Source organism: Lissotriton helveticus, chromosome 2_1, assembly GCF_964261635.1.
Source record: "Lissotriton helveticus chromosome 2_1, aLisHel1.1, whole genome shotgun sequence".
Classification (NCBI taxonomy): Eukaryota; Metazoa; Chordata; class Amphibia; order Caudata; family Salamandridae; genus Lissotriton; species Lissotriton helveticus.
Window position 1 is genome coordinate 92,011,260 of NC_136059.1, and position 27,617 is coordinate 92,038,876.

General features: G+C 46.7%; 1 protein-coding gene across 3 annotated transcripts in view; it reads right to left on the minus strand.

The window, feature by feature from the left end:
• The window catches only part of LOC144817741 (uncharacterized), a 344,338-nt gene that overhangs the window by 190,854 nt on the left and 125,867 nt on the right, over positions 1-27,617 (minus strand). For all 3 annotated transcript variants that reach the window (XM_078674520.1, XM_078674518.1, XM_078674519.1), the window contains exon 3: positions 9,719-9,859. In XM_078674520.1, the coding sequence (XP_078530646.1) occupies positions 9,719-9,859 (141 nt within the window). The remainder of the gene's footprint in view (positions 1-9,718; positions 9,860-27,617) is intronic.

Sequence of the window (27,617 nt, forward strand, 5' to 3'; positions counted from 1 at the left end):
AATTAAATAATAGGTGGCTTAGTATAGAACCCTGAGGTATGCCGTGTTCAAAGACATGAGTGTCTGAGCATGCTGTATGAGAGAAAACCTGAAACGTCCTTCCAGTTAGGAAGCACATGAACCACTCCAATGCTGAACCACAAATACCAAGAGAGCGAAGCGTGTTAATTAAAACAGTGTGTGATACAGAATCAAAGGCGGCACTTATATCTAGCAATATAGGGGCCATCGTCTCTCCTTTGTCCAAAAGGCCTGAATGTTTTCCGTGACTCCTAATAGAGTGGTTTCCGTCGAGAAGCCCGCTCTAAACCCAGAATGACAGGGGGGTAGTAAATCTTGGGTGGTGACAAATTCAGTTAAGGTTTGATTCACGTGTTTTTCTAAAATCTTGGAAAAGATGGGTAGCAGAGCGATAGGCCGGAAGTTGGAGGGCTGATTAAGATCGGTTCCAGCCTTTTTTAGTAATGGGTGAATCATGGCATGTTTCCAGTCGGAAGGTACAGTGTTTTCTTGTAGGGAGGTGTTAAGTAGATTTGTGATAATGTCGAGTAAGTGTGGGCCAAGCTTTTTAAGTATCGTGCAAGGTAGAGGGTCTTTTGGTGACCCAGTTTGATGGTATTAAGTAGTTTAAGTAAAGTCTCAGTGTTTAGTCTGGGCCAGCTATCCAAGATGCTTCCAGGATTCTGAGAAGCATCTATATCGGATCTGCTGGTAATATTGTGAGCAGAACGCAGGACGCAGATGTATTGTATCAGGGGGGACCACACTATTCTGGGCTGCCGTAATTCCTTGATAGATTTTGTCCACCTTTTGATAAAAAAGGACGCTAAAGTTTCACATTGCAATTTATTTAGATCTGGAGGCATGGCTATGGTTTTAGATCCTGCAAGTTCTTTTACCAACTTGAATAACGTTTGGGCGCGATTTAGGGCCTCCGCAATAGTGGAGCACACATGATCTGCTCGTGCCTTATTGCAGAGGGTCCGACATTTGTTTAATCTACTTTTGTACTCTTTCTTCGCATCCAAGGAATAGTTTTTCCTCCATCTGCGTTCCAAGGTTTTACACTCAGATTTTTCCTTTTTTAGTGTCTCAGTAAACCAAGGGGCAGGAGGTCGTAGGCCCTTGCATCTCGCCGTGGACAATGAGAGGCAAGTGTCTTTTGCCGTCAAGAGCCAATTCTGAACTGCTACAGACAATGAGTGTACAGATTGTTTTGAGCAGGGATGGTGAGAATCTAAGAAGGTGTTCAAAGTTTCCATGTCCAATTTTTTTCCAATTTCTAATCTGCCTTGGTTGATCCGAGGGGACATTATACTCCTGTGAGGCTACTTGGAGTGAAAATCTGATCAAATAATGATCTGACCAGCTGAGTGGTAATGCCGGGAGAACATTAATTGCTTTAAGTTTGGAAAAGACAGGGTCAAGTAAATGACCTGCAGTGTGGGTTGGTCCTGAATTTAACAACGTTAGGTTCAGGGCGGCTAGATCGGATATAAATTCCGAGGTGGTGGTACAAGCTAGATTCTCCAGATGTATATTAAAGTCTCCGATAAGAGAAAAATTGGCGGCTGTCAAAACTAGGGGACTTATGATTTCCGGTAAAGCATTGGTCCAGGCTGTGGCGGAACCCGGTGGACGGTAGACCAGCAAACCAGAGAACGTGAAGTTAGGGGGGATAGCAAATTTGAAAACTGCTGCTTCGCCATTAGTGTTGGGAAGCCTCGTAAAATTACAGTTGTATTCTTTTTTTAAAAGAACAGCTATGCCGCCTCCTGTTTTATTGGGGCGGTCAATCCTCTCGATTGCATAGTTATCAGGCACAGCCACCGCAACATCCGGTCCTGAGCTCTTGTGTAGCCACGTTTCTTTTAAAAAGAGGGCATCAGATTTTTCGTCTAACAACAAGTTGAAAATGTCAAACTTGTGTTTAGGTAGTGACCTAAAGTTAAGGCTCAGAAAGGAGAATGTTTTACAATCAGGTTGCCAGTGGTCAATCTTAAGACTCTTCCTGTCTTTGATTAATTTATGCATGATTGTAATTGATAGGCGGCAATTCAGACAGGTAGAAGTTTCGCCCTTCAAAAGTAATTCAGAGCAATTCTGCTCGATTGGGGTCCTTAGGGCCATGAGCTGCTTAGAGCTATATCTTAGATAAGGGAGATAGTTCTTACTGGAAGTGTTTGCGGCTTGGGTCCCGACATCAGGCGGGTAGGTAACTACATCCATTTGTGTGGGAGTATGGCCAGGATTTCTGGCCCTGGGCCCAACCCAGGCACGGACGGGGGCAGACGGGCTTGCCTTAAGGGTGCCCGCTGCGCACGTCCACTGCGCCTCCGTGTAGATGGTATCATTTTATACTTGAGAGGACGGGAGGGCAGGGCAGCTAGACCGCTAACCTTGAGCATCCAGCAAGATGGCGGCCAAAGAGAAGATCGTCAGTTCGAACCCACTATCCAGCACCTATTCGGCTTTAAGTGGGGGCGAACGCGCTAGCATGGTGCAAAGGAGCAAAGTGTTAGTCAAACTAAATTAAAAATTCTTAAAAACAGGTAGCTCAAAACCTTCCCGGCTTTCGCCTCAGGAAGTAACGTTTTTCTTTACAAATCAGCGCGCATGAGAATGAGCGCGGCTTTTATGCTTGAGAGGGCGGGAGAGCAGGGCAGCTAGACAGCTAACCTTGAGCCTCCAGCAAGATGGCGGCCAAAGAGAAGATCGTCAGTTCGAACCCACTATCCTGCACCTATTCGGCTCTAAGTGGGGGTGAACGCGCTAGTATGGTGCAAAGGAGCAAAGTATTAGTCAAACTAAATTAAAAATTCTTAAAAACAGGTAGCTCGAAACCTTCCCGGATTCCGCCTCAGGAAGTAACGTTTTTCTTTCTTTTGTTTAGCGGCATATTTATCTCATTTGAAGCAACACAAACCTCAGCCATTGAGATTGGAGTGCTGAGCTCACCCCACTCACCCTTGAGGCCTCCACATCTCAGATTGCAGAGACAAGTGAAAAGAGTTCATACAAAAGAAGTGAGCCTCTAACAGGAGAGAACTGGAGTCATAATTAAGTAACTAGAAAGAAGTATATAAGATTTGGAATAGATCAGGAAGCAGGCTTATCTTTACTGAAACAGGTTGCAGATGAGTGCCTGTCGTATGGCTGCATCAGCCGCTGCGCCCACATTCAGCCAATAATGTTTGGTGAACATGCGTCTGCTCTGCCAGGTGGCTGCTCAGCAAGTGCCCGGTAAAGACAATGCAGCATACAATGCCATGTAGGAGTACCCTAACAAATATTGCATAAGTCATTACTATACTCCTAGTGGAATGCGTTCTACCTCTGCCGTGCGTTCTCCCTCTGCCGTGATGTTAACACCTGTTGTGGCACAAAGAGATGAAAGCTTACAGCCAACAAGTTATTCCCTGTTTGGACAAGGCTCAGCCTCTTCTTAGATGGCTTAAGGATACCAACAGTTGGTCGAAGAATGTATGTCTTTTTTCTTGTCCATGTACAAATCGGATGCACCTGCGCGCAACTAGTGATTACAAAGTTTATTCCCCTGATCATCAGGGATTTGGGGGAAAAGGAACATTGAGTCACAAGACCATACATTTGAAAGTCAGAAGGGACATTAGGCCTGAGATTAGAATTGATTTGAAAGATAACTGTACCTAGGAAACAGAAACAAGCATTGGCATAGCCAATAGGTCTCGCCTTTGGAACCTTATAAGTGTTTTGCAAGACCTATTGGTTTTGCCAATGTGTTTAGGCAATGTTGTAGAGGAGTGTACGTGCTGTACAGCATGTTGAAAATTTATAATAAAGTATTAAGTATTTTAGTTACCTTATATGACCATCCTATGAATGTTGTCACAATAGATCTCAGACCCATGGTAGACATAATCAAACATTGTTGGCGATTGCTGGATATGTAGTACCTGTACTAGGTAAAGAGAACTGTGTTTGCCTTAGCTTGATGGCCCCTTTTAAGTGCTAATGAGGTTAATATTTTTACGGCCAGTAGTTACTGTCGCAGATATTGTTTTTGTAAAGCACTTTCACCCACACCCTGGGTTTTTTATGTGCATTTAAAAAACCCTCTTAAATATAAACATTGTTGCACAGATACACACACACCAACGTGCAAGCATAGAAACATGCATGCACAGACAGACATGCACACATTTGGAAACACATCCACCTGCAGCTGAATACACCGATAGATGCAACCACACAAGCATACATATACACACTCATCGCCCAGTCAAAAGATCTGGGTTAAATTCATGGTTCTTTTGCCCACTACGCCACCCCAGTTTGGACCCAGCCATATGCAAATTAGTCTTGACCCTGTGCCCCATGGACGGAATGCTGACAATGATAGTGTTAACCCAGATCTTTTGACTGGGGGAGAATGTTTGCATTGTCAGCATTCCGTCCATCATTTGATTGCTGTAACACTTTATTAACGGCTGGCAGACCTGCCCATATGTTTGTTTTTGGGTTTTGCTGGATGTGTAGCTATGGTCATATATGATCTGTCTGGGACTGTCATATGGGATACACACACTTGACCTTCATATTAGCTGAAATCTCTGCTGTATGCTTGGGACACTTTGTTGAGTCAGGAAAAGTAGCTAAATCAGGCCTTTCCTGTTATCAAGCCCCAAGGGAGTTAGCAGTATTCATTGTAATGTTTGTTAATGCACCATCTAGGTGTACATAAAAATGTTGCCATATTTAGAATCTTGGCTTGTACTTATGGGCGGAATGCTGTCGACCTTAGCCATCCATCCAGAATACATTGGACACATCTATTGCCATTATGGTGGCTGTAGATATATTTGATCCCCCCACCCGAGGGTTTGCTTTGTCAGCTTTCCACTTGTCCTCAGATACGAGGTTGAGAAGTCATGCCACATTTGACTAATGTAGTGGCCCAATATTAGTATCGCAATTGCAGCTTTGATCGAGATTGCGGTCACACAACTAACCCCATGATTCAAACTCTTCATTCACCAGCTGTCCCTGTTAGGTTGAACTGGCAATGGTGAGATAGGGCTCTTTGATGCACTTTTTAAAAAATTCTACGTTTTCAGAAATATATAACATACATAGGTATAGTCACTTTATAGATTCTTAAAACCCAATAAATAAAAAGATACCCGCAATATAACAATTATACGTCAAACAGTGCCGGGTCTAACAGTAATAGTGGAGAAAACATTTAGGTCAGACAATATTTCACATTATAGCAAAGCAGAAGAGTTTCTACCTGATCCCGACTTCATTACATTCAGCAGGAACACTCACACTAGAACTCCAGTGTTTCCTGATCTCTTAGGCCCTAGACAGCCTTAAAGACAGGGTGTACATGTCCTGGTAGTAAATAAACTTCTCAAATTGTTTATCACTACTGCAAGGCCTATCTCTCCCATAGGATAACATTGGAATTATCTTATTACATTTTATTGGTGTAATATCCAAATGGGATGATTTAACTAGTTCATATTTGGTGTCCCTGGAATGCAGATTTACAATCCAAACTTATGGTAACCTCAGATTTAAAATTACCCTTTAAGAAAGTTGCCTTTTTCTTGTATTAGCCATTTGGTGCCTGCAGCCGGTCTCTGATCTCATGACTGGATGTAGTTGTCTGTTGGCTTAGGTGTTACTGAATGGGCCATCACTGGCAGGATGGGACGGAGGAGCTGGACCCAGCCTCACTTACACCTGAATAGGCTGTCACCAGTCTCCACACAAAGGGCTCCATAACCGCTGTAGTTAGTCTGGCGCCGGGGGGAGGCAGGGCATCTGTGCACTTCAAAGTCATGCCTCCAGAGGCTGTTCCCCAATTTGAACTGCATAAAAAAGCACCTCAGACACCGCCACTTCTGGACCTGTAGTGTCATGTGGGGCGCCTGACAGTAACCCATTGGTGAAGAGGTGATTGGAACAGAAAATGTTGTTACACAGGCTGTCCTCGACGAGGTAGTGGCATCAGTTCTGGACTTTGTCAGTGTAATTAGGTTTGCTATAGACTGGATCATCGTTAACTGGGTCGTCGATGGTAGGAAGGGAGACCTCCTTGGTGCGGTCGTTGATAGTGTCTTCATTAATGATGGCCTGATCACTGAAGGGGCCGTCATTAATGACGTTTTACTAGTTGAAAAGGATGTTCTCCTGGTTGTCGACGAAGGAGATTTCCTCTGTCATCGAAGAGGATTACTGCAGCATTGATGGTGATTAATGTAGTAGAGGCAGGGCTTCGACAGAGCTAGAATTTAATACAATTATTTGCGTAGTCTGGTATTTGTTCTTTCTGAAGTATTTCTCTTAGGAAACTCTAGTCTTAATCTTTAAGAAGTTCCTGCAAGCGCTTTGGGAAGCACGTCCTGTTCTAGAAACTGTTTCCTTTTCTACGCCACCCTCTTTTTAGTGCTTGGTGAAGCACTTTTCACAGAATTATCCCCAACAGAGGGAGCATCCATTTGCTGTGACTAAACTTTGGAACACCTTATCCATCCACATTGCTGGATCTGAAAATCTTTTGGCTTTTCGCAGCCATCTGAAAACATGGCTTTTTTCATCTTAGCCTTCGGACCATTTTACCCCGATTTTCCTGTTTGTGTTGATGTCTCCTGATGGCTTAGCCCCATGACACCTTAGGAAATAGTTGCGCTTTAGAAATTCTTTTTAATTTAATTTAATTTAATCCTCTTGGAAGGGGATTATTTAAGGGGGGAGAGGGGTGTATTTATTTTTCTAGAACCAACCTCCTCTCCCTATCATTCAATCCTGGGAGTTAAGGTTTTGAAGATGTCGCAGCATGAAGCTTTGCGTGCACTGCTCACGCGAATCATAAGAGTAGTTGAGCTTCTATCCACAGGTAGAGCGTTCAAGAGAGATTTTTTCTCCTAGTTATGATGACAGCTGTTGACTGGGAAAAAGGTGTCATTTGCCCAGAGTGTGGAGATTGTTCCAAAGAATTACCCCAAAACCTGCAGTAGTCTAAAAGCTAAAGATAGGACTGGTTCAAGTCCAGGGTAGGCCGGGAATGTATCAGGATAAGGACAAAGAGAGGCCAGAGCAGAGCTCTTCTCGGGGACTCCCTCACACGTGGTAGAAATCTGAGCTACTGTGGCCTCTAGGGGGAGTAGGAGAGCTCATCACTTTCACCTCATCGACTGAAGTTCAGTAGCATTAAATGAGGTGGATGTGGTACTTAACGCACACTACTGTTGAGCCTATCGCCATTTTAACACGGTCTACCGCTATTTAAAGTTACTGATGGTTCCCTGAATGACAGGATGGAATGATTCCAGAATATAAATATATAAAAGAACTGGAGAATCCACAGGATTCTCCCTCATGAAATACCAGTCTATAAATTTTAACACAATATGATAATTCATCCTTAACAGCCTATACAGTTGTTACCATATACTTGTCACAATGACTATGATCAATGGCTTATCAATTCAACAAAGGGGTGGGGGAGATACTGTTCCAATAGAAAAAGAAGACTAGGTTGTGGACAGTACACCAAGAGCCATCCAAAGGATTGTCTCTTGTTGCCCTCACACACCCCTAGGGATGTCATGTTTCATCATCGAGTGGGTACTCCTCGTTGAGCCGGCGCTGCAATGCCCTACGGGTGCCCTGAAGGGTCACTTTGGCAGAGATCTTTTTGCTGTTAATGCCGGCTGATGAATGAGAAGGTGTGCAATCAATGGGGTGGCAGTGATTTTGTAAAAAAGGTGAATTTAAACTGTCAAAGGGATATCAAATCACTCTTTAATATAAAGACCCCCCGGAAAGAACTAAAACCCAGAGTTGGTTACTATGGGTGTATGATGTACCCGAGTAGCTCAATATCTGCAGGTAAGGTAAAATCGGGTCAACAAGTTTGGCGCCCATGTGCTCTGAAAATGATCTGTGGTGCTTCTTTAGGACCAGAATGGGAATAGGTCTACTCCACATCTATAATCTGTTACAAGAGGGGCCCCTCTAGAAGGGAGTTACCTACTTTTTCTAAATTGAATGATCGTCCAAGCTAGAGAAAATGAGATGAAAACAATAAAAGACACCAATACAGAGGTTATTGCATATCTGGAGATTAACTTTACACATTTCCTGCACAAATGTACTCTTCTGCGCCACTCTGTGGTAATTGCTCAGTTTTTCTTCCCCTTGCACGGTCATGCCACAATGAAAGTCTGCTCTTTGGATGACCACATACTAAGAGGACATCTCATTGTATAGCGAAGCCTCAGCTGAATCCATGCTGTATTTGGGGAATGCATCATCTTCCTGGCATTTAAGATCTGAATCAGAGTGTGTGTGCCTATGTGGAGACTTAAGTAATGTGATGTGTCGCACACTGTTATAGGTTTCATAGGCATTGGCAAGAGGCCAATTCAAGACAAATTAGACCTTTCAAAATGTGCCTTACTATGTTAGATTGTGGTGGTCCGTCTGGTGATTTGGCTTCTACATAGTCAGTGTCATGTCAGTATGTATTTTATTGTCTGACATCACTGCTTTCCGATGATACACTACTATGAATAATACGTTGTTTAGTATGTTGTTCTCATTTCGATGTCTAGGACTAACTTTACTTAGTCTTCAAAGTGGAAGAAAGTAAGTTCCCCCTAGACTCTTTTTGATGCATCTGCACGCTTGTCCTCATGTCAGGAGAGGGAGTCCTTGGTCCTCGATGCATGCTTCTGTAGGACTTTATTGAAAACAACCCCCTTGAGGCCAAAACCCAGCTTGCGCTCAATCTCTTCGACTACTTTGTGAGGTTGATCATCTCAAGATGGATCCCCAGAGCCTTTAGTAGATTCCAGGCTTTCTTAGGCAGTCTTTGACTTGGGTTGTAGATTTCTTTGGAGAATACTGCTCTCCAATGTGGGAGCCTTTGAGAAAGTGGGGCTGTGCTCTCCAGTGTATCCACATCAATAAGGGCAGAAGGCGTCCTGTCCTTCCATCTTCTCCTGAATCAGGGCCTCTGGATTCTTTTGAGTGGACTCAGAGCCCTGCTGGTCCATAACATGCCCTTGGCACAGAATGGTTTCTCTGAAGTGAAACGCCATCTACACACAACAATTACCCTTGATTTGATGCTACTGTAGGCAGGGATTGTTTAAGGGACTGTTGGATTGCAAATGGAACAGAATGCAAAATGGTAGTTTTCCACAAACAAGCAAGACATCCATATACAACCCAGCCCAGAATCTTCAAAGAAAGAACGACACCAAGATGCTTCCATGCGTTCAGCGTCGTTCCACGACTTCTTTGGTTGCTGGCTCCGCCGCTACGGTCGTCTTCAATCTTCTTTTAGCTCTAGAAAAAAACTTTTGTTGCACATTTTCCAACTGAACATTCAGAAAACAAGTCCTGGCGGAAATATTAAATATAAGGTGGTGTCTGTGTCTTTGTGTAATGCAGGTTTCGTGCAGCATATTCAAAAGCAACCTTCTGAACAAAATATTTTTTAATATTTCAAACGCAACAGTAGATGGAAGAAGAGAGCAAAGCATGCTATATGATGTAATCAGATGTTTGTTTGAATGTTTAATGGATAAAACCATGCATGTACTTTATTTTCCCTCATGGATTTACATAGAACTAGATAAAACTTGAAAACAACACAGTATCTAGCTCAAAAAATGTCAAGGGCAAAATACATCAATATTTTTTAATAAAAACGACTTACCTCATTTTCACGGTACAAAATCAGCATGTCGGTAACTTTGCCAAATTGGGCACAAATCTGATGTACATCATTACCAGAGTAGCGACTCTTCGGCAATCCACACACATGAATGATCCTTTTAATATTTTCTTTTTTTTCTAACTGTAGAAATGAATGAAATCTATCACAGTTCTGTTTTTGTAAGTCAATCATTTAAAAAACATGTACAATTGTGCTTTTAGCAGGCGTCAAACTAGAACCAGCCTAATTAAATCAACTGTATATTGTTTAAACAGTGCTAGAGTCTAAAAGCATAGCAAATGAAGAAAAAAATAAATCAAGACACTCTTTGACAAGCATGTGCTGAGGAAATAACACACCTTACACTGTGAATAAAGGCAGAGGAAAGCAACAGATGATTGAGAAGTACCTGAGATATGCATTTTGGTTTGTTTCAATTCTACCCAACACAAAACGACATTCTAGCTCTCCCGTATTTTCAACATGAAGGTACCCCGACACTTAGAGGCATATTTATAAACTGCATTTTGTTGTACTAAAAAAGTATTACACTATGCTATTCACAGGCCTACTTGCAAAGTTTATGCCACAACCTCTCCATGCTTATATGTGCGGAGTTCTCTGCCTCCACTGTGGAGTTTCCACAAATGTAATAATATTTTTTAGTAATAAATGTAGGAGACACCGAATTGGGCTGGAGATCTCCGCATGGTAATGAAACAAGAAAACCTGAAGACTTTACCAAACTAAAAAAAAATCCACAATAACATTTTTAAGTTAAAGATTATTGTGAATTCATTTTATATATTTATTTTACATGAAGAACAAAACAAGCTTTGGCCAATAGGTCTCTCCTTTTGGATGCCAATGCAGACCTACTAGTTTTGCCATGTTTTTCTTTTGCCAAACTATGTTACTGTGGCAGGGGCTGAAATGTAAGAAAGCACGCCTGGTTGTATATATGGAGTCTGAACACTATGAGAGTTTTTAACAGTTGTTAGGTACACAAAATGCATGTGAAAACGCACTGCATCGGCTCAACATGCTAGGAAATCATTTAGGGCCAGATGTACAACCCTTCCAATTTGCGAGTCGTAAACTGCATCGTTTTGTGACTCAGAATTTGCAATCACAAATTGGAATGTACAACAGTGTCTACGACACGGTTTGCCATTCCTAATGGGGGTCGCAAATTGCCTGCCTTATTAATATTTATAAGGCAGGTGCAATTTGCGACCCATTAGGAATGGCTAGCACTCCCAGGCATGGTGGCCCGCTGGGGTCAGCAGACCACCATATCTGTGACTGCTTTTTTAATAAAGCAGTTTTTTTTTAATGCAGCCGGTTTTCCTTAAAAGAAAACGGGATACACTTAAAATGAAACGTTTGCTTAATTTTTAGGTCTTGCCTAGCGTTGCAGCATATGCGCTGCTCGCTTGGCGAGATTTATTGTTATCGAGGACTTTGAGAAGAGGGCTTGAAGCCCTGCCCCTCATTTCCATTGGATGCGACACCGTTTATGGTAAACGGTGGGCTGCCATTGGAAATTAGCTTTCTGGGTTGCCTCCCTTTGGCCTTTTGGTACGGCCCACCCAGACTGGCTCGCCTCCTTTTCTTCTGTCGTAAAGCTTTTTCTTATTTTAGTGGGCGTGTTGTATTGGATTCTGAATTTTTGTGTTCACTGGACCGTTGCGGGTACTTAGCTGTTTGAGGATGCCATAATAGAAGAGGGAGGAGCGCTTTCACAACAAGGTAAGGAGAGTTTTTTTTCAAGATTTTTTTTTTGTATTGTTGTATTATCTGTCTCTTCCTCTCCCTTTCTTCTGATGCGCTACTATCTAACATCGCAGCTCTCTCTCTCTTATTCTTCCTCTCCTTCTCAGCGCCCCCTATTCTCTCTGTCCCTCTCAGGCTCAATCTCTCTTTCTACGTACCCATCTTCCCTAGGCCTCGCCCGCCTCCCGCGCCTTATGTCGTCCTCTCTCCTGGTCCTCTCTTTACACTCCCTCTCTCGCGCTCTCGACTCCAACTCCTTCCCTCGTTCCCTGGGCGCACGCTAACTGGCTCCTCTCGCTGTTCTTGTTTGTCAATAAAGCCCACATCAGACTCCTCTCTGCCTGGAAAAGCTCCTCGCGCTTAAATCACATCTGCCCAATTTAAGGAGAAAAACGATCGCTGGGTCGATCCAGCCAGCTGAAAGCACTGAAGCATCACTTCTCGGCGCAGTGAAACGATTCATTTAATCTCATAAAAAGCTTTAAACATTACCCAATATACACGAAAAACATTATCAACAGTAATGGCGTACTCGAGGAGGCTCTGCTTGCCATGGGCAGGAGTTCAGGTGTGCCACTGCCCACGAGAGAGGAGGACACTCGCCAGCTGGGCCCAAGGCAAGGGCTTCCGTGTGTGTCCAGCTCAGAGCTATGGGCCAAGGCAATAACAAATCACCAGCAGTGGAACAGTGACGTGCCCCAACACACAAAGTTTCTTACATTTCTGATCTCCAGTAACCTTGGCCGGGGGATGGGTTGGGGATGTCTTACATTTCTGGTCTCCAGCATCGAAGGAGCAGGGTTGGAGGGTGTCCGCCTCTAGCGTCCGAGAGAGTCTTTCATTTCCGGTCTCCAGACTCTATCATGGGTGGTGTCTTACATTTGCGGTACCCAACTTCCAGCCTCTGTTAATGTCTTACTTTCTGGTCTCCAGCCTCTGGGGGTGTCCTTTCTTGTCTCCACGTGTCTTGCAATTCTGGTCTCCAGGCTCCATCATCTGGGGGTGTCTTACTTTCTGGTCTCCAGCCTTTGGGGGTGTCCTACATTTTTGTCTCCATGTGTCTTGTAATTCTGATCTCCAGGCTCCATTATCTGAGGGTGTCTTACAGTTCTGGTCTCCAGGCTCCATCGTCTGGGGGTGTCTTACAGTTCTGGTCTTCAGGCTCCATCGTCTGGGGGTGTCTTGCAGTTCTGGTCTTAAGCTTCCATCATGTGGGGGTGTTTTACATTTCTGTTATCATCCAACATCTTGTTTGGGAAGGATGGAGGAGGAGCCACCATGAAGCTTCCAACCTGGCTCTCAATTTTGAGCTCACACAGGCGCGCAACACCCACTGGGCTCACCTGAGTACTTCACAGGTTTTTAAAAGACCATTTACTGGTTAATGAGGGTTTTGTTGTATTTTCACCCCTTCTTAGAGCCACTCTGCCTATGGCTGGAAGAATTAACCCCCCCCTCCCCCAAACCCCACCCCGCCGAAATCTATTTCAACACCCCAGAAATATGGCTCTAGTTGCCCGCCTGAGCTCACGCACAGGGTGAAGAATCTTTGCCACTTCGACTGTGACTGAGCACCTGAAGCCAGTCCTTTTTAGTGTAATGGTATAACCCCATTTACAAGCACAGCTGCCCTGGTTCTATAGGAGATCTGGCAAACTCTACTACAATGTGAAATAGGATGCTGGATATTGCAGTAATGGATTGGTGTATGGTCAACATGGGACAGTAACTCTTACTTCTGGACTTGTCCCTGTAGTTAAAACAATTCTCTTTTGCTTGCTCTGAACACTATTGTGCACTTCATATTACAGACCGTATTAAAAGGATCCATTCCTCTTTGACCTCCTCTTCCTGCTGGGAGCCCTAGGAGCAACGTTGGTCATTGAATCAGGGTCCTTGGCCTTTCTATTGGGTACTTTTTTCCTGCCTGGTTCCAAATTTGGGGCATGATTGAGAGTGCTGTGAATAGGTTACCTTGCCACAAACGTGAAGGAAAGCTCCTCCACCAGATTATAAGTGCCTTATATCCAATGGAACTTGTAATACGGAGGATGCAATATCGGTTACGTTTGTGATGGAGTAACTCGGCCACCTAACTCTAAATCAGGCCCTCAATTGAGGCTGTGATGCACCATGTCCCTTTGGAGGAACCCTATTCCATAGCCACAGGTGAGTTGTTCCTTTCAATTACTTAACACCAGTGATACGCTAAATCAGCCAATTTTTGTTCAGCTGTGTGTCATCTTTCCCTGAGGATATATATATTTTTATATTTCGAAGCCCACAGGGGCCACACATGAGACTTTCGACTTGACCCATCAAAACCATGACAGGCCTGGGGGAAGTGTCTAAACATTGCCTCACAAGCAACAACCATTGGTAGGTTTCAAATTCTTAAACACTTCCCTGACATCCATCCTCTCAGTCTCCCTGCACACCATGGGTTTATGAGGGCATAGCTGTCCGGAGTGTGGGGACTTTTGTTGTGACATACTTATTTTTTTGGCTGGGTTTTGACAGTGAGATAACTATTGCTAACAGCATACATACAGTGGGTCTGGGTCAACCACTTTCAACCACAGTTTTCAGTCACTGGCATGAGACACTGCCAATAACGTCTCATATCAGCATAGTGGAGTATCTATCTGTCACCAAATGCTGTTGCCTGTTTGGGTGTATTCTTCCACCTCTACCTTAGTGTTTACATTGACCTGCATGAGGGAACTACTTTACAACCATAGACCTCTGCTTCGTCTAGTAGGTTCCTTTTTCGCGTGCCTCCCTATAATGCTAACCTCCATGCAATAGCACATTAAACCCAAATTTATTGGCTTTGCCAGTCCTTGTTTTGCTCTTTATATATATATATATTTTTTTTTCCAGTTTTATATAGCGCAAACTTGACTTGAATCGGGTATCAGAGCACTTTACATAGCACCAGTTACGTTACATGAGGACACACATTCCTTTTTGTTAGGCACGGGGAGATTAAGTGATTTGCCCAGAATCACAGGATGTTTAGCGTTGTTCCGAGACTCGAACACAGATCCCCAGGTCCGAGGTCGAGCGCCCTAGCGGTTAGGCCAACTCCTCTCCACAATTTAGGCGAACAATAGCCCTTGTTAAAAGGTAACGTCGCTGGATCAAGGAATGATTGGAGAACGTGATTACCATCGTGCACCTGGCGCATTTCAACCAAGCTTACTCCACCTGGAGACAGGCCTGTCGTCTTGATGAGCAGCTGGCTTTGTTTGCTGCAAGCATGAGATTACTGGGTACCGCTCTATCGTTTGAGTCGTGCCGTATTGAGGTAGGGACGAAGCTACACCCACTCTCTGCCTACATTTTTCAATGGCTTGTGCCATTGTCCACTGTAAACTGTTGCTGTTCATTGGTCAAAAGGCTTAGTATTCCTTATATGTATCACCGTGTCTCATTTTGTATCCTCTCGTGGTGACACCCCCTGTTACGTGTGTTGTTGTTCCGTGGGCTTTAATCACAGCCTCAAGCACTATTTTCTCAAATAGCAACAGCAGGCAGGACATGTTCTCTCCTAACGCTTTTTAACTTTTTTTAGCACGCATTTGCAATGCAGTAAGTCTCGCATTTGCGAGAATTTAAGCTATTGGCAGTCTAAATGACAATGCCATTTATTTATCGGTTTTAAAAATAACACATAAATAACAGGCATTGTCATTTACAATGCCAATAGCTCAAACTCTCCTAAATGCGAGACCTATTGAATTGCAAATGCTTGTTTAAGAGCAGGCAGTGGTCCGTGGGAGCGAGGGCTATTAACTTTTATTTTCAGATCTAAGTGGTGCTCCTAAAAGGACCGGGTAAACCACTAAGCATTTCTATTGTTATGGAGGACTGCAAGGAGTGCAGTAGCCCCTAGCAACATTGAATCCATGACCCCAGGACAGATTACCATTATTTTTAAAGCATTCTGATCTGGAGCTCTATGCTCCTCATGGAGCACAGGGACCCATTGTGGTTGGCTCGAATGGCTACAATGTGTGACCTGAAAAATGTAAACGTAAAAAAACAATTTAAGAGACTCTAAAACATGTTCATGGTTGTTTTAAAAAAGCAAATTTTTCAAATAATTTGTGACAATAAGTATTATTAAACTTTGCAACATGTGTATTTATAAAATAATTGGTGACTTTTTGATAAAGTCAATGGGTCTGCTTTATATACGATGATGTGCTCACCTCCTGATAAAGCCAATAGACCTGCCTTTTATATTTATATATTTTAATAAAAGGGTGGTTGGGTGCAGGGACTGCTGCATGCCTGCACCCAACGCCAAGCCGGTCTCTTGTCATGCACTACTACCTTCCATATTAAATTACTCATGACATGCTCTAGGACATCAACATATGAAATTACATCATTGATGACAGCATTGTACATGGTGGGGGCACGAGTTATAGTAACAATAGGGCACAAGTTTCTCCTAGCCATAACATCCCTTTAATCTTCTTTTCACTGAAAAAAAAAAGGTTACAGAGAAGTTCTAGTTAGGCTCAGGTTTCACTCATACAAAACCAGTGAAATTCAGCAGCTCTAGTTCGCTTAGCTAAGTATAACTTGCGCCCCCGCAATGCACTGCTTATGAGCTCACATATTACATCACTGATGACATCTCAAATTATATAACTGATGACATCATCCAATGACTGAGTGTTTTTAAAAAGTTTATGAGTGTTAAATATATATACCAAGGTGTATTGGCGAATCAGTATTTGTACAAGTGCTTGTACTGATGACTAAGTGGCTGCTTGACTGATAAGTGTGTCATTAAGTGTCTCAGTGAATGTATGGGTGAGTGGCTGGCTGTGTGAATATCTGTATCAGTCAGTCAGTTGGTTGATGTCAAAGTGGCTGGATGGGCGTGTTAGTGGGTACCTGAGTGGATGTATGGATGAGTGATTGGTTGTCTGAGTACCCAAGTACCTGTATGGGTGACTCAGTGTCTGGGTGGCTTGGTGAGGGGGTGTGTGACCGCCTGTATGGATGAGTGTGTGGGTGAGTCAGTGGCTGTATGGGTTAGTGATTGCACGTGTGAGGGGCTGTATGGCTGAGTGAGTGTGTATGTCTGCAAGGGTGAGTGAGCGGATCGGTCAGTAGAATATGGGCGAGTAACGGAGTATGTGAAAGACAGTATAGGTGAGTGATGGAGTATACAGGTGACTGCATGGGTGAGTGAATGTGAGAGTGGCTGTATGGGTGAGTGTGCGCTTGTGTCAGTAACTGTATAGGTGAGTGAGTACGTGTTAGTATCTGTATGAGTAAGTAAGTGGGTGTGTGTGTGTGTGTGTGTCTGTATGAGTGAATAGGTGGATGTGTGATTAACTGTATGGGTGAGTAAATAGGTGTGTGACCAGTGGGTGTCTGGTTGTATGAGTGGATATGTCAGTGGCTGTATTAGTGAGTGAATGGGTGTAAAAGTGGCTGTACAGGTGAGTGAGTGGATGTGTGTGTATATTCATGAATTAGTGTGGGTGTTTAAGTACTGGCATGGGTTTTGGATAAGTGAAACTGAGCCTAGCTAGGTCTCTGTAACCTTTGTTTTTTTCAGTCAATTCCTAAGTTGTTGTTTTTTTAATTCCCTTTCCTAACTATAACGTCCCTGTAACCTTTGTTTTTTTCAGTGAATTTCTATGTTTTTTTTTTTGTAGTAATGGCATTTGCAGAGTGGTGGAGAAAGGGGGCTGGTCTCTGACCAGCTCTCAGGAAACTCACTCTGTAGGACTTACAGGAGGTACCAGGAGGGCGACTAGGCCAGTCAAGGTCCCTCATGAGTAAAGTGGACTTCAGTAGTGCGCCAGGAAGTATGTTTTCAGAGTGCCTCCAAAGACCTCTTAGCAATCCCGCTATGTGGGACATCCTTGGGGGCCAACTACCCCCCCTGTTACCTCCAGTAAGTCCCACACAGCAACTTTGCTGAGAGGCTCCTGCCGAGCCAACTGCGAACAGGCAATGTAACAGGGCTGGGCAACCGGGGACATAGCAGATCCGACCCTGAGTGGTGGCGGTGGAGGTCCCCAGGGCCATTAATGGCTATAGCAGGGAGGGGCCTCGTGGGCCCCCTCCACCATTGATTCTAGCCCCTGGACCATGTCCCCGGGGCCAGAGGGCTGCAACAGACCACCATCATCGCTTACATTTTGCTCCGGGGCGGCGGTCCCAAGAGGATGCGGAGGGCACCGTGCGCCCCTGCATTCTTTTACAGTATTTTCCCCGGGGGAGGTGGGGAGAGTAGCTGTCCCTGGGGCTGCAGGGGAGGTCGTAGGGCCTATCCCTCATCAATATTTCATTTAAATCTGTGCCCTGGAGAGGTGGCGGTCCTCCGAGCTGCGGGAGAGGCACAGATCTAGGTAAACTCCCGCCCCAAAACTTTATTTAATGCTTTTTGGGCCCTGTGGGATCCCTCAAGAGGCTTAGGTTGTCAAGCTGTTTCTATCTTGTCCCCTTTCTTTTTTAGGTCTCGCCTGTCGATGCGCATGCGCATCGAGCTTGCGAGACTATGGGGGCTTATCCACTCTTTGTCCAACTTGCAAGGAATCGTGGCGATTAGTTGCAGTGCCCGTGACTTTTAAGCTCAATGCGCATGCGCATTGAGCTTAAAAGCGCGTGCACATGCCCCCAGCCGCCTGCCTTGCCTACTCTCCCGCCCCCTCACTTCTTGATTGCACGGCCGCTAGGCCGTGCCTCCCCTACTCTCCTCCCCCCTCCTCCTCCTACTCTCCTCCCCTGTCTGCCTGCCGTGTCGCACCTCTCCCCTCTCCGCCCCCTCCCCTGCCCGCCGTGCTCTCCCCTCCTCTCCTTTCCCACGCTCGCCTCCTGAAAGTCGTCTTCGTTTTGTCTCACCGCTCTCCGTTTACTTTCCTGCCTCCCCCTCTTTCACCCCTTTCTATTTTATATCCCCAATTTTCTCCTTTTTAGTTTTTATTTATTCCACTTCCCCAGCAGCACCGCACACACGCCCCTCCCCCGCTGTCCCCTGGAGCAGCGCGCAGACACCCGCTCCCTCCCCCGGTGACATGTCTCTCGCTGCCTCTGTTTGTGTTGGTGCAGCGAGAAATGTTCTGTCACAATCCCGTCCGTCAAATCCGGCTTCGTATCCTCACTCACAATGTCACGGGCACCGCGGCCTGTGCCCTCACACCTCCGACGACCACTCTGTGCAAATACGGACTCTCTCCCTCAGTACTGCGTCATCAGTGCCTCCCACGGCGACCCCCTCTTCCAACAGACCACCCTCCCAGACCAGCAGCCCTCCTCTCCCTTTCACCCCACAGAAACCGTGCCCGCACTCATGACGTACACGCCGTCCTTTCCTACCCACACACCTGCACTCACACTGCCTCTCATCTTCTGCATCTCACAGCGACAGTCTCTCCTATCCCAGGCGTCCCACGCTGAGTCTATTTCAACTCCGGCTTCCCACAATGACCGTTTCTCCCGCCTCATTGACAGTCTCTCGTTTCCAGTCTCTCTATCTCCTGCATCCCACACTGACAGTCTCTCTCGTATCCTGCACGCCACACTGACAATCTCTCTCATTTGCTGCACCCACCCTACATGACAGTCTCCCACGCCTCGTACACCCAGCAATTACAATATCTTACGTCCCCTGCACGCCACACCGACGGTCTCTCTCGCCTCCTGCACTCCATACTGACAAGTCTCTCTCTCATCCTGCACGCCACACTGACGGTCTCTCTCGCCTCCTGCACTCCACACGGACAAGTCTCTCTCGAATCCTGCACGCCACACTGACGCTCTCTCTCATTCCTATACTCCACACTGACAGTCTCTCTCGAATACTGCATGCCACACTGACGCTCTCTCATTCCTATACTCCACACTGACAGTCTCTCTCGAATACTGCACGCCACACTGACGCTCTCTCTCATTCCTATACTCCACACTGACAGTCTCTCTCGAATCCTGCACTCCACACTGACGGTCTTTCTCGCCTCCTGGATCTTAGGCTGGCAGTCCCTCTCATCTCCAGCATTCTACAGTGACACTCCTCTTTCATCCTGCATGTCTCAGCTGCCTTTTAAATCATCTACGCTCCGCGCTCCACCAGACAAAGGCACCACGAAGCTTTGCTGAGCGGCTATAACTGTCAATGCCTAGAGCGTGGAAACAAATGTCTGGAGCTCGTGTTACAAACACCCTACAGTTGTAGCTAACATGGCATAGCCTCGGGCAACTAATGGTATAATATTGTGCTCTCCATAGCTACACAGTCCTGGACGGCTGCATTGCCCATTGTTGCTCCACCGGGGCAAGAGCTGTGCCACCCTTTGAAGATCCCCGCTGGCTTTGTAAATAAGCCCCGTCTGGGTTATATATATGCCATTTGGCTATCATTAACATCGAGCAGAAGACCTTTCTGTGCCTCCCCTACTCTCCTCCCCCCTCCTCCTCCTACTCTCCTCCCCTGCCTGCCGTGTCGCACCTCTCCCCTCTCCGCCCCACCCCTGCCCGCCGTGCTCTCCCCTCCTCTCCTTTCCCGCGCTCGCCTCCTGAAAGTCGTCTTCGTTTTGTCTCACCGCTCTCCGTTTACTTTCCTGCCTCCCCCTCTTTCACCCCTTTCTATTTAATATCCCCAATTTTCTACTTTTTAGTTTTATTTATTCCAGTTCGTGTGTCACCTCTTTCTTCCTTTGCCCATCCAACCTCCGTTTTTGTTCTGCCTTTGTCCCTGCTCAGCAGCCCCGCATGCCTTCCCCAGCAGCACCGCACACACGCCCCTCCCCCGCTGTCCCCGGAGCAGCGCGCAGACACCCGCCCCCTCCCCCGGTGACATGTCTCTCGCTGCCTCTGTTTGTGTTGGTGCAGCGAGAAATGTTCTGTCACAATCCCGGGAAATATCACCACCTCCGGGGATTATTTATTAACAAGCGGGCTCCTGCCCCGCCTCTCTCCTCATTCGATCTCTCTCATTCGGCTTCTTCTGCTGCTCTCCCCTCCTCTCCTTTCCCACGCTCGCCTGGGAGCCCTAATGAAATGTATTGACGCGGGGGCTTAAAAAGTTTGAAGACTAGGGCTCTAGGGCCTATTGGCTTAGCCTGTGGCCAATGTTAAGCTCCAAACTCCTACGAAAGGTGATGTCACCCATCAAATACAGGTAGCCCCGCCCACACTCCACAAACACCCTCTGCCTAACAGCTGAACAAAGCCACACTTGCGTCGAAGTGGAAAGTCCCCGACGATCTCTGTTCGATCTTTAGTCTGCTTTGCTTTCACTTTCTTTTAAGACAGTAAAGTTAGCATTTCCAGGAAAGGAAGGACACCCACGCGCAGTACATGTGAATGCCCTCACCCTCACTCACCCTCAACCCCTCACCCTCACTCACCCTCAACCCCTCACCCTCAAACCCTCACTCACCCTCACCCTCACTCACCCTCACTCCCCCTCACTCACCCTCAACCCCTCACTCACCCTCACTCACCCTCACCCTCACTCACCCTCACTCCCCCTCACTCACCCTCAACCCCTCACTCACCCTCACTCACCCTCACCCTCACTCACCCTCACCCTCAACCCCTCACTCTCACTCATCCTCACTCACCCTCAACCCCTCACCCTCACTCACCCACCCTCAACCCCTCACCCTCACTCACCCTCAACCCCTAACCCTCACTCACCCTCACCCTCACTCACCCTCACCCCCTCACCCTCAATCACCCTCAACCCCTCACCCTCACCCTCACTCACACTCACCCTCACTCACCCTCACCCTCACTCACCCTCACCCACCCTCAACACCTCATCCTCACTCACCCTCACCCTCACTCACCCTCAACCCCTCACCCTCACTCACCCTCACCCTCACCCTCTCACCCTCAACCCCTCACCCTCAATCCCTCACCCTCAATCACCCTCAACCCCTCACCCTCACTCACCCTCAACCCCTCACCCTCACTCACACTCAACCCCTCACCCTCACCCTCACTCACCCACCCTCACCCTCACTCACCCTCAACCCCTCACCCTCACTCACCCTCACTCACCCTCACTCACCCTTACTCACCCTTACTCACCTCAACCCCTCACCCACCCTCACTCACCCTCAACCCCTCACCCTCACTCACCCTCAACCCCTCACTCACCCTCACTCACACTCACCCTCACCCACCCTCACGCTCACCCTCACTCACCCTCAACACCTCACCCTCACACAGTGCAATAGCTCTCAGACCATTTCAGTTACAGCTTTTATAAATATTTATGGCTTTTTTTATTTGTAATTCTTTAGCATTGGCTACAGGAAACAAAAATGCTAAACATTTACAAAAAAAACCCATAAACAATTCTAAAAGCACTAACTCTAATGGTGCGAGACCTATTGCATTTCCAATGCTTGTTTAAAGTCTTTTTTCTGTGACTTGATTCTACTGAGTCATAAGATGGCTGCCAACACTTCCTGGTTAGAAGTATTAGCAGCCAATCATATCTACGCACGATATTGAGAGGGTCGCGGATCCCTATATATAAAACTGAAACTTTCTCTGAAATGTCAGAAAGTTTTTACACTAAATCACAAAAAGGCACATCCCTGAACCAATATCTACCTTCCTGCCAAATTTGGTGTAATTCCGTTGAGCAGTTCGGGCTGTAGCAGTGTCTAAAGGTTCTTTGGGAATTAACATGGAGAAAATGCATTTTTAAGCACTCCCTCGTTCTCGGCCCAAGCTTGAGGGATCGCCCCAAAACTTTTAAGATAGCAGCTGAAGTGAGCATTGTATTAGTTTTGAAAAATTCCTGAAGATTTGTCAAACAGCACCAAATTTATTGTCAAAACAAAAAATGCTTTTCCCATGGAAACTAGGTGTGACGGGGCGGGTCGCCACCCTGCCGGCCCCCGGGAGGAACACGATAGCAGTGACTGGTGGTCGGCTGTCCCATTGACCCCCTTTCTATTTCAGCTGAACAGCCGAACTCACCCGGCCAGGAGGAGTGGTCCCGTGCAGACTCTATGGAATGGTGGAGGGCCGGAGAGGAGAAAGAACACGGCCCCTTTAACATCCCCGTCGTGGAAGACGAGACTCCGTCCCCCTGGGACGTCAGAGAGCCAAAAGGAGGAGGACCCCGGAAGATGATGGACTGCGTTTCCCGAGGCAGAGAAGGCGTGAGAAGAGAGAACGCAAAAGCAGAATCGGAGTGCTGCGAGAAGGAGTCGTGGCAGAGCCCAGCGGAGGACGACAAGCCAGGAGGCCACCGGTTGGGTGCTTTGCCCCGCCACGCTCCCGCGGGAGGAGCGTGGCTTACAAAGGTACGGGGCAAGGTGGCGGGCTGGGTAGCTCGTAGTCAACAACCTACCGAGTAGTGTAAATAAGTGTACAGTCTCTTGCTCTCTTTCCCTCACGAGCACGTCAGGCACTGGCTCCACGAGTAGAGCGCACTTGTATCACTTGGTGTCCTTCACTTACCCGGTCCCTAACAAACTCCGGAGAGGAACGTCAGACTGACTCCCTGCTTTCTTTCTTTCCTTTTATGTTTTCACTCACGACCTGAGTTGCGGACCTCGTCCCCGACGACCACCTTGGAACACCCGGTCTGGAGGGCTCTCGTCCACAGCGTGGTAGAAGCACCCTGGAACTCCCCATCTTCCCCAAGGGCGTCAGGACGGAGCCCGATGAGTTTGCCCGGATAAGACTGTCCAGTAGACGGAGAAAAGCTTACTTGAAAATAAAACCATCCTTGAAATCACTTCTCTCTGTGTCAGAGTCGCTCCCCCCCCCCCTCCTGTGACCGATCCCGTACACTAGGTCTTAGCTATAACCACCTACTGGCGAAGACCGGTAGGTAATTTAAAAAAAGAATGTATATACACACATACACAGAGACAGAAATGGAACGTATTAACTACTTCGTCTACGCCATGCTTCAATACACGTCACCGAGTATGAAGTACAAGACCAAAATTCTTCCACTACCCTGATTCTAGCACTAGCTAGTACATTCTCAGATTAATATATTTTTTTTAATAGTCTGTAGTTTTGAGCAAGTACCGGTTGGAGAAAAATGGTGGGAGATCTGTTGAGACAGACTTTGTTACTATAATCCCATATATGAGTGTCGATGTGAGAAGTCAAAAAGCGGTAATAGTATGTAGCTTGCTCAAATAGACAGTGATGGGCTAGAGTCCTCAGTTGGTCAGTGTTATGTGACACATCTCTTTAGTTACTCCATGCCTATTTTGCTGGTAATGGGTGATTACGGGTGCAGACTGATCCAGTATTGGGTGATGGACAGGACTCGTAGTGATTCTGTCTTTTAAGACAGAATCACTTGACGCACTTGACGAAGGTATTTTAATTTGAACTGTGGAGCGCCGAAGAAGGGCTCCCTCGCATTTTTAACCTGTCATCTTCCTATTTTTAAAGCCACTCTAAGAATTGTTCTTCTTTTTAACATCTGACTTGCACAAACTGTTTTTGCACTTACCTGTTCCACGGTCCCCGGTCCACCGCCAATTATTTGGATTGAGTGGAGGGACGCTGGACGAGATATCGGGCCCCGGAAGTGATTTACCACTTCCGGGTCCATCTGACAATCAGACACGCCTAGTGGACAGCATCACACTCTATAAGACAGATGCCCTACAAGTCACGCAGCAGACGCGCCGCTGGCGCGCCGAAGGTGCGCCAAAGGCAAGCCCGTCTGCACCCGTCCGCGCCAGACCGGGCCCAGGGCACAGTATTACTTCCACCATACATCCCCGACCCCCTTTCTATTCGAGGGACTACCTCCTTCAACTTAGACAGACCCCCCACGCTTCCTGCGCCCACTCCATCTCCATGGAGGACTCCTCCAGCCACTGCTGTTACTGCCCCTACAATCTTGCTGGGCTCGACCCCTGTCCCCCTACATCTGCCCCATTTAGCATGGCCCTGCTTAATTGAAGGTCCCTGCCTAAACACACCCTTGAAATCCATATGCTCCTCCAACACCACAAGTTTGAGGTGCTGTTCCTTACGGAAACATGGCTCTCACCAGACTCCAACCCGGACATTGTTCAAGCTCTCCCCCCAGGCTACCTGATCCAGCGCCTGGACAGACCATCAGGGAAGGGAGGAGGAATAGCTATAATTCACAAAGACCACCTGTCGTGCCGTCTCACCGACAGCCCTATCTCAGACTGCGAAAACACTTCCTTTCTCATCCAAGTCTCCCCCTTGAAATCTCTGTCGGGGATTCTCATCTATCGTCCTCCGGGCACTCCAGGGCAATTTTGTAGTTCCCTCCTGGAATCTTCCATTGCCCTGGCCAGCTCCTCTCCAAATTTCACGATCCTAGGAGATTTAAATCTCCACTTCAATAACTCGGGCGACAAGGTGGCCTCTGAGTTGGCACTCGATTTGGCCTTATACCAACTTAATCTTCTGAACTGTCAACCCACTCACATCAAGGGCCACCTCTTGGACCCTCTATTCTCGAATCTTTCTGATCTAAAAGTACAAAACCCCGTCCCTTTACCTTGGTCTGACCACTCCTTAATTTCTTTTAGCTGGCACATCCCGGTCTCCCACCGCACCAAATCAGCCCCTTGCACCCTGGAACGCCGCTGGTCGAAACTAGTCATTGATGATTGGAGACGACTCCTGGAACTCTCCCTCCCATCTAATGAACCCCTAACGCATGTTGCAGACTCCAAGTTCTCCGCTTGGATTGAGGACTCTCTCGACATAATCCTGCCCAAGAAACCAGCCCCCACCTTCAGTGGAAATGCCAAATCCCCTTGGTTCAACCACGAACTCCGCCTCTTAAAAAAACGCTGCAAAAAAACTGAAAGAGCATGGAGGAAAGATTTTTCCCCTCAGAAAAAGAAAGAATACAGCCACTCAATCCTAATCTATAAAAAGGCCCTTAAATCTACTCAAGCTGCCCTTTTTGAGGAAAAAATCAGAGCCTCCTCTAGCTCATCTAGGGAAACGTTCCGCATAATAAATAAGCTCCTCAAAATTCCTGGGACCCATTTGGGGATCGCTGCAATGAGCTTGCGGAATTTTTTAATGACAAAATTCAAAACATCCTTAAGCTCCTTCTCCCAGCAGAAGGCCTTCCAGAACCCTCTTTTAGCACCCAGCTACAAAGTGAATTTCGCCTAAACTCATTCTCTCCTATTACTGAGGAGACCCTCCTCCCCATTTTTCTCACTATAAAAAGTGGCTCCCCACTTAACCCAGCCCCTCCTAACATTTTAAAACTAGTTGCCCCCACCATCCTTCCCCCTATGGTCAAACTTATCAACACCTCTTTATCACAAGGTATTGTCCCCCTAGCTGGAAAAGGGCCATTGTAAAAGCCCTTCTTAAAAAGCCCCACCTCGACCCTGCTGAATTGAGTAACTTCCGGCCCATCTCTCTCCTACCTGGAGTCAGCAAGATTGCTGAAAAATTCATCAACCAGCAGCTTTCAGCCTTCCTGGAGGTCAGTGGACTCTTACACTCCTTCCAGACAGGCTTTCGCCCTGGCCAGGGCACGGAAACCGCAATGATCGCGGTAGTGGAAGAGGCGAGAAAGATCCTTGATTCAGGAGGATCAGTGGCAGTGATCCTCCTGGATCTAAGTGCTGCCTTTGGCACGGTGAACCATCTCACGTTGATTTACCGTCTCAGGGGACTGGGAATTTCCGGCTCTGCACTTTCTTGGCTGAAATAGTTTCTCCAAAATAGATCCTTTCAAGTCCTCGAGGGAACTTCCGGATCCCACGTAACTCCCCTACACTGTGGGGTTCCCCAGGGCTCCTCCCTGAGCCCCACTCTATTTAACATTTACTTGTCCCCCTTGGAAGATATAGTCACTCCCCATGGTGTTAAACTTGTGACCTATGCTGACGACACCCAGCTTCTCGTCCCTCTCAGCCAGCTGGACCGCCCCCCTGACAACCTTTACATTTGCCTTCAAGACATATCCCACTGGATGGACTGCTCTCACCTCAAACTCAACGGCGAAAAGACGGAGATCTTGGTACTGGGCAACCAATCCCACTTTATACCTAAGTCTCTGTGGCCACCCTGTATGGGACCTCCCCCGGCCACTTAACAGGACATTAAGAGCATGGGGATGTGGCTTTACCAGGATCTCACTTTCAATACGCAAGCCAGGAAAACAGCAGGGGCCTGCTATGGCATCCTCCGAACCACCCGCAAGATCCTCCCCCTCCTCCCCCAGGGCTCCAGGAAGCTCCTAATTCAGGGCCTCCTACTATCCAGATTAGATTATGGCAATGCATTGTACCTGGGGGCCCCTAAGAAAGTCATTGCCAAACTTCAAGTGGTTCAAAACTCCGCAGCCAGGCTCCTAACATCCACTAACAGTAGGAGCTCGGTAAAATCCACCCTAAGATCGCTCCACTGGCTGCCCATTCAGGAGAGAGTACACTTTAAAACCCTCTGTACCACCCATACAATTCTTCATGGCAAGGGCCCCCACATTCTAAAAAATCTCATCAGACCGCACGAAGCCGCTAGGAACCTCCGATCTTCATACTTACACCTTGCCCACGTCCCCAGGATTAAAAAGGCTCGCACCGGGGGCCGCCTCTTTTCCTACAATGCCCCCAAGCTGTGGAACTCTTTGCCCCTGACCTTGCGCCGAACCCAACCGCCTGGCTTTCCGTAGGCTTCTGAAAACTTGGCTTTTTCCATAATCCCTAAATCTTCTTTTCGTCTGCTCATCCATTAGTGCTGGGACGCTCACGGGCAGCCATGCGCTCTACAAATCCTTCTTTCATTTCATTTAGAGGATAAAGCCACATAAGTGAATTAGTATGCACCCTGTTTGAACTACAATCAGCAGCCTAGCCTCTGTTTGGTATTGGTAAATAGGGTTCTATATAAATTGACATTATTACAGAATACCAATTCTAGACAAAGGCAGGCCCCTCCTAAGTACCTGTGCATATTTGTGCACTGGTTGGGCTGTTCCATGTCCACAGATTGTAGATTGCATTCCAAGGAGCGATTGTAATCCTCGGTTCTAATCTAGGGTTATAGGATGATGCAGGTAGCTTGAAAATAGCCATGTTTTCAACTCTTTTTTAGACAAGTTCAAGAATTTGTATAGCGCACTACTCACCCAGAGGGT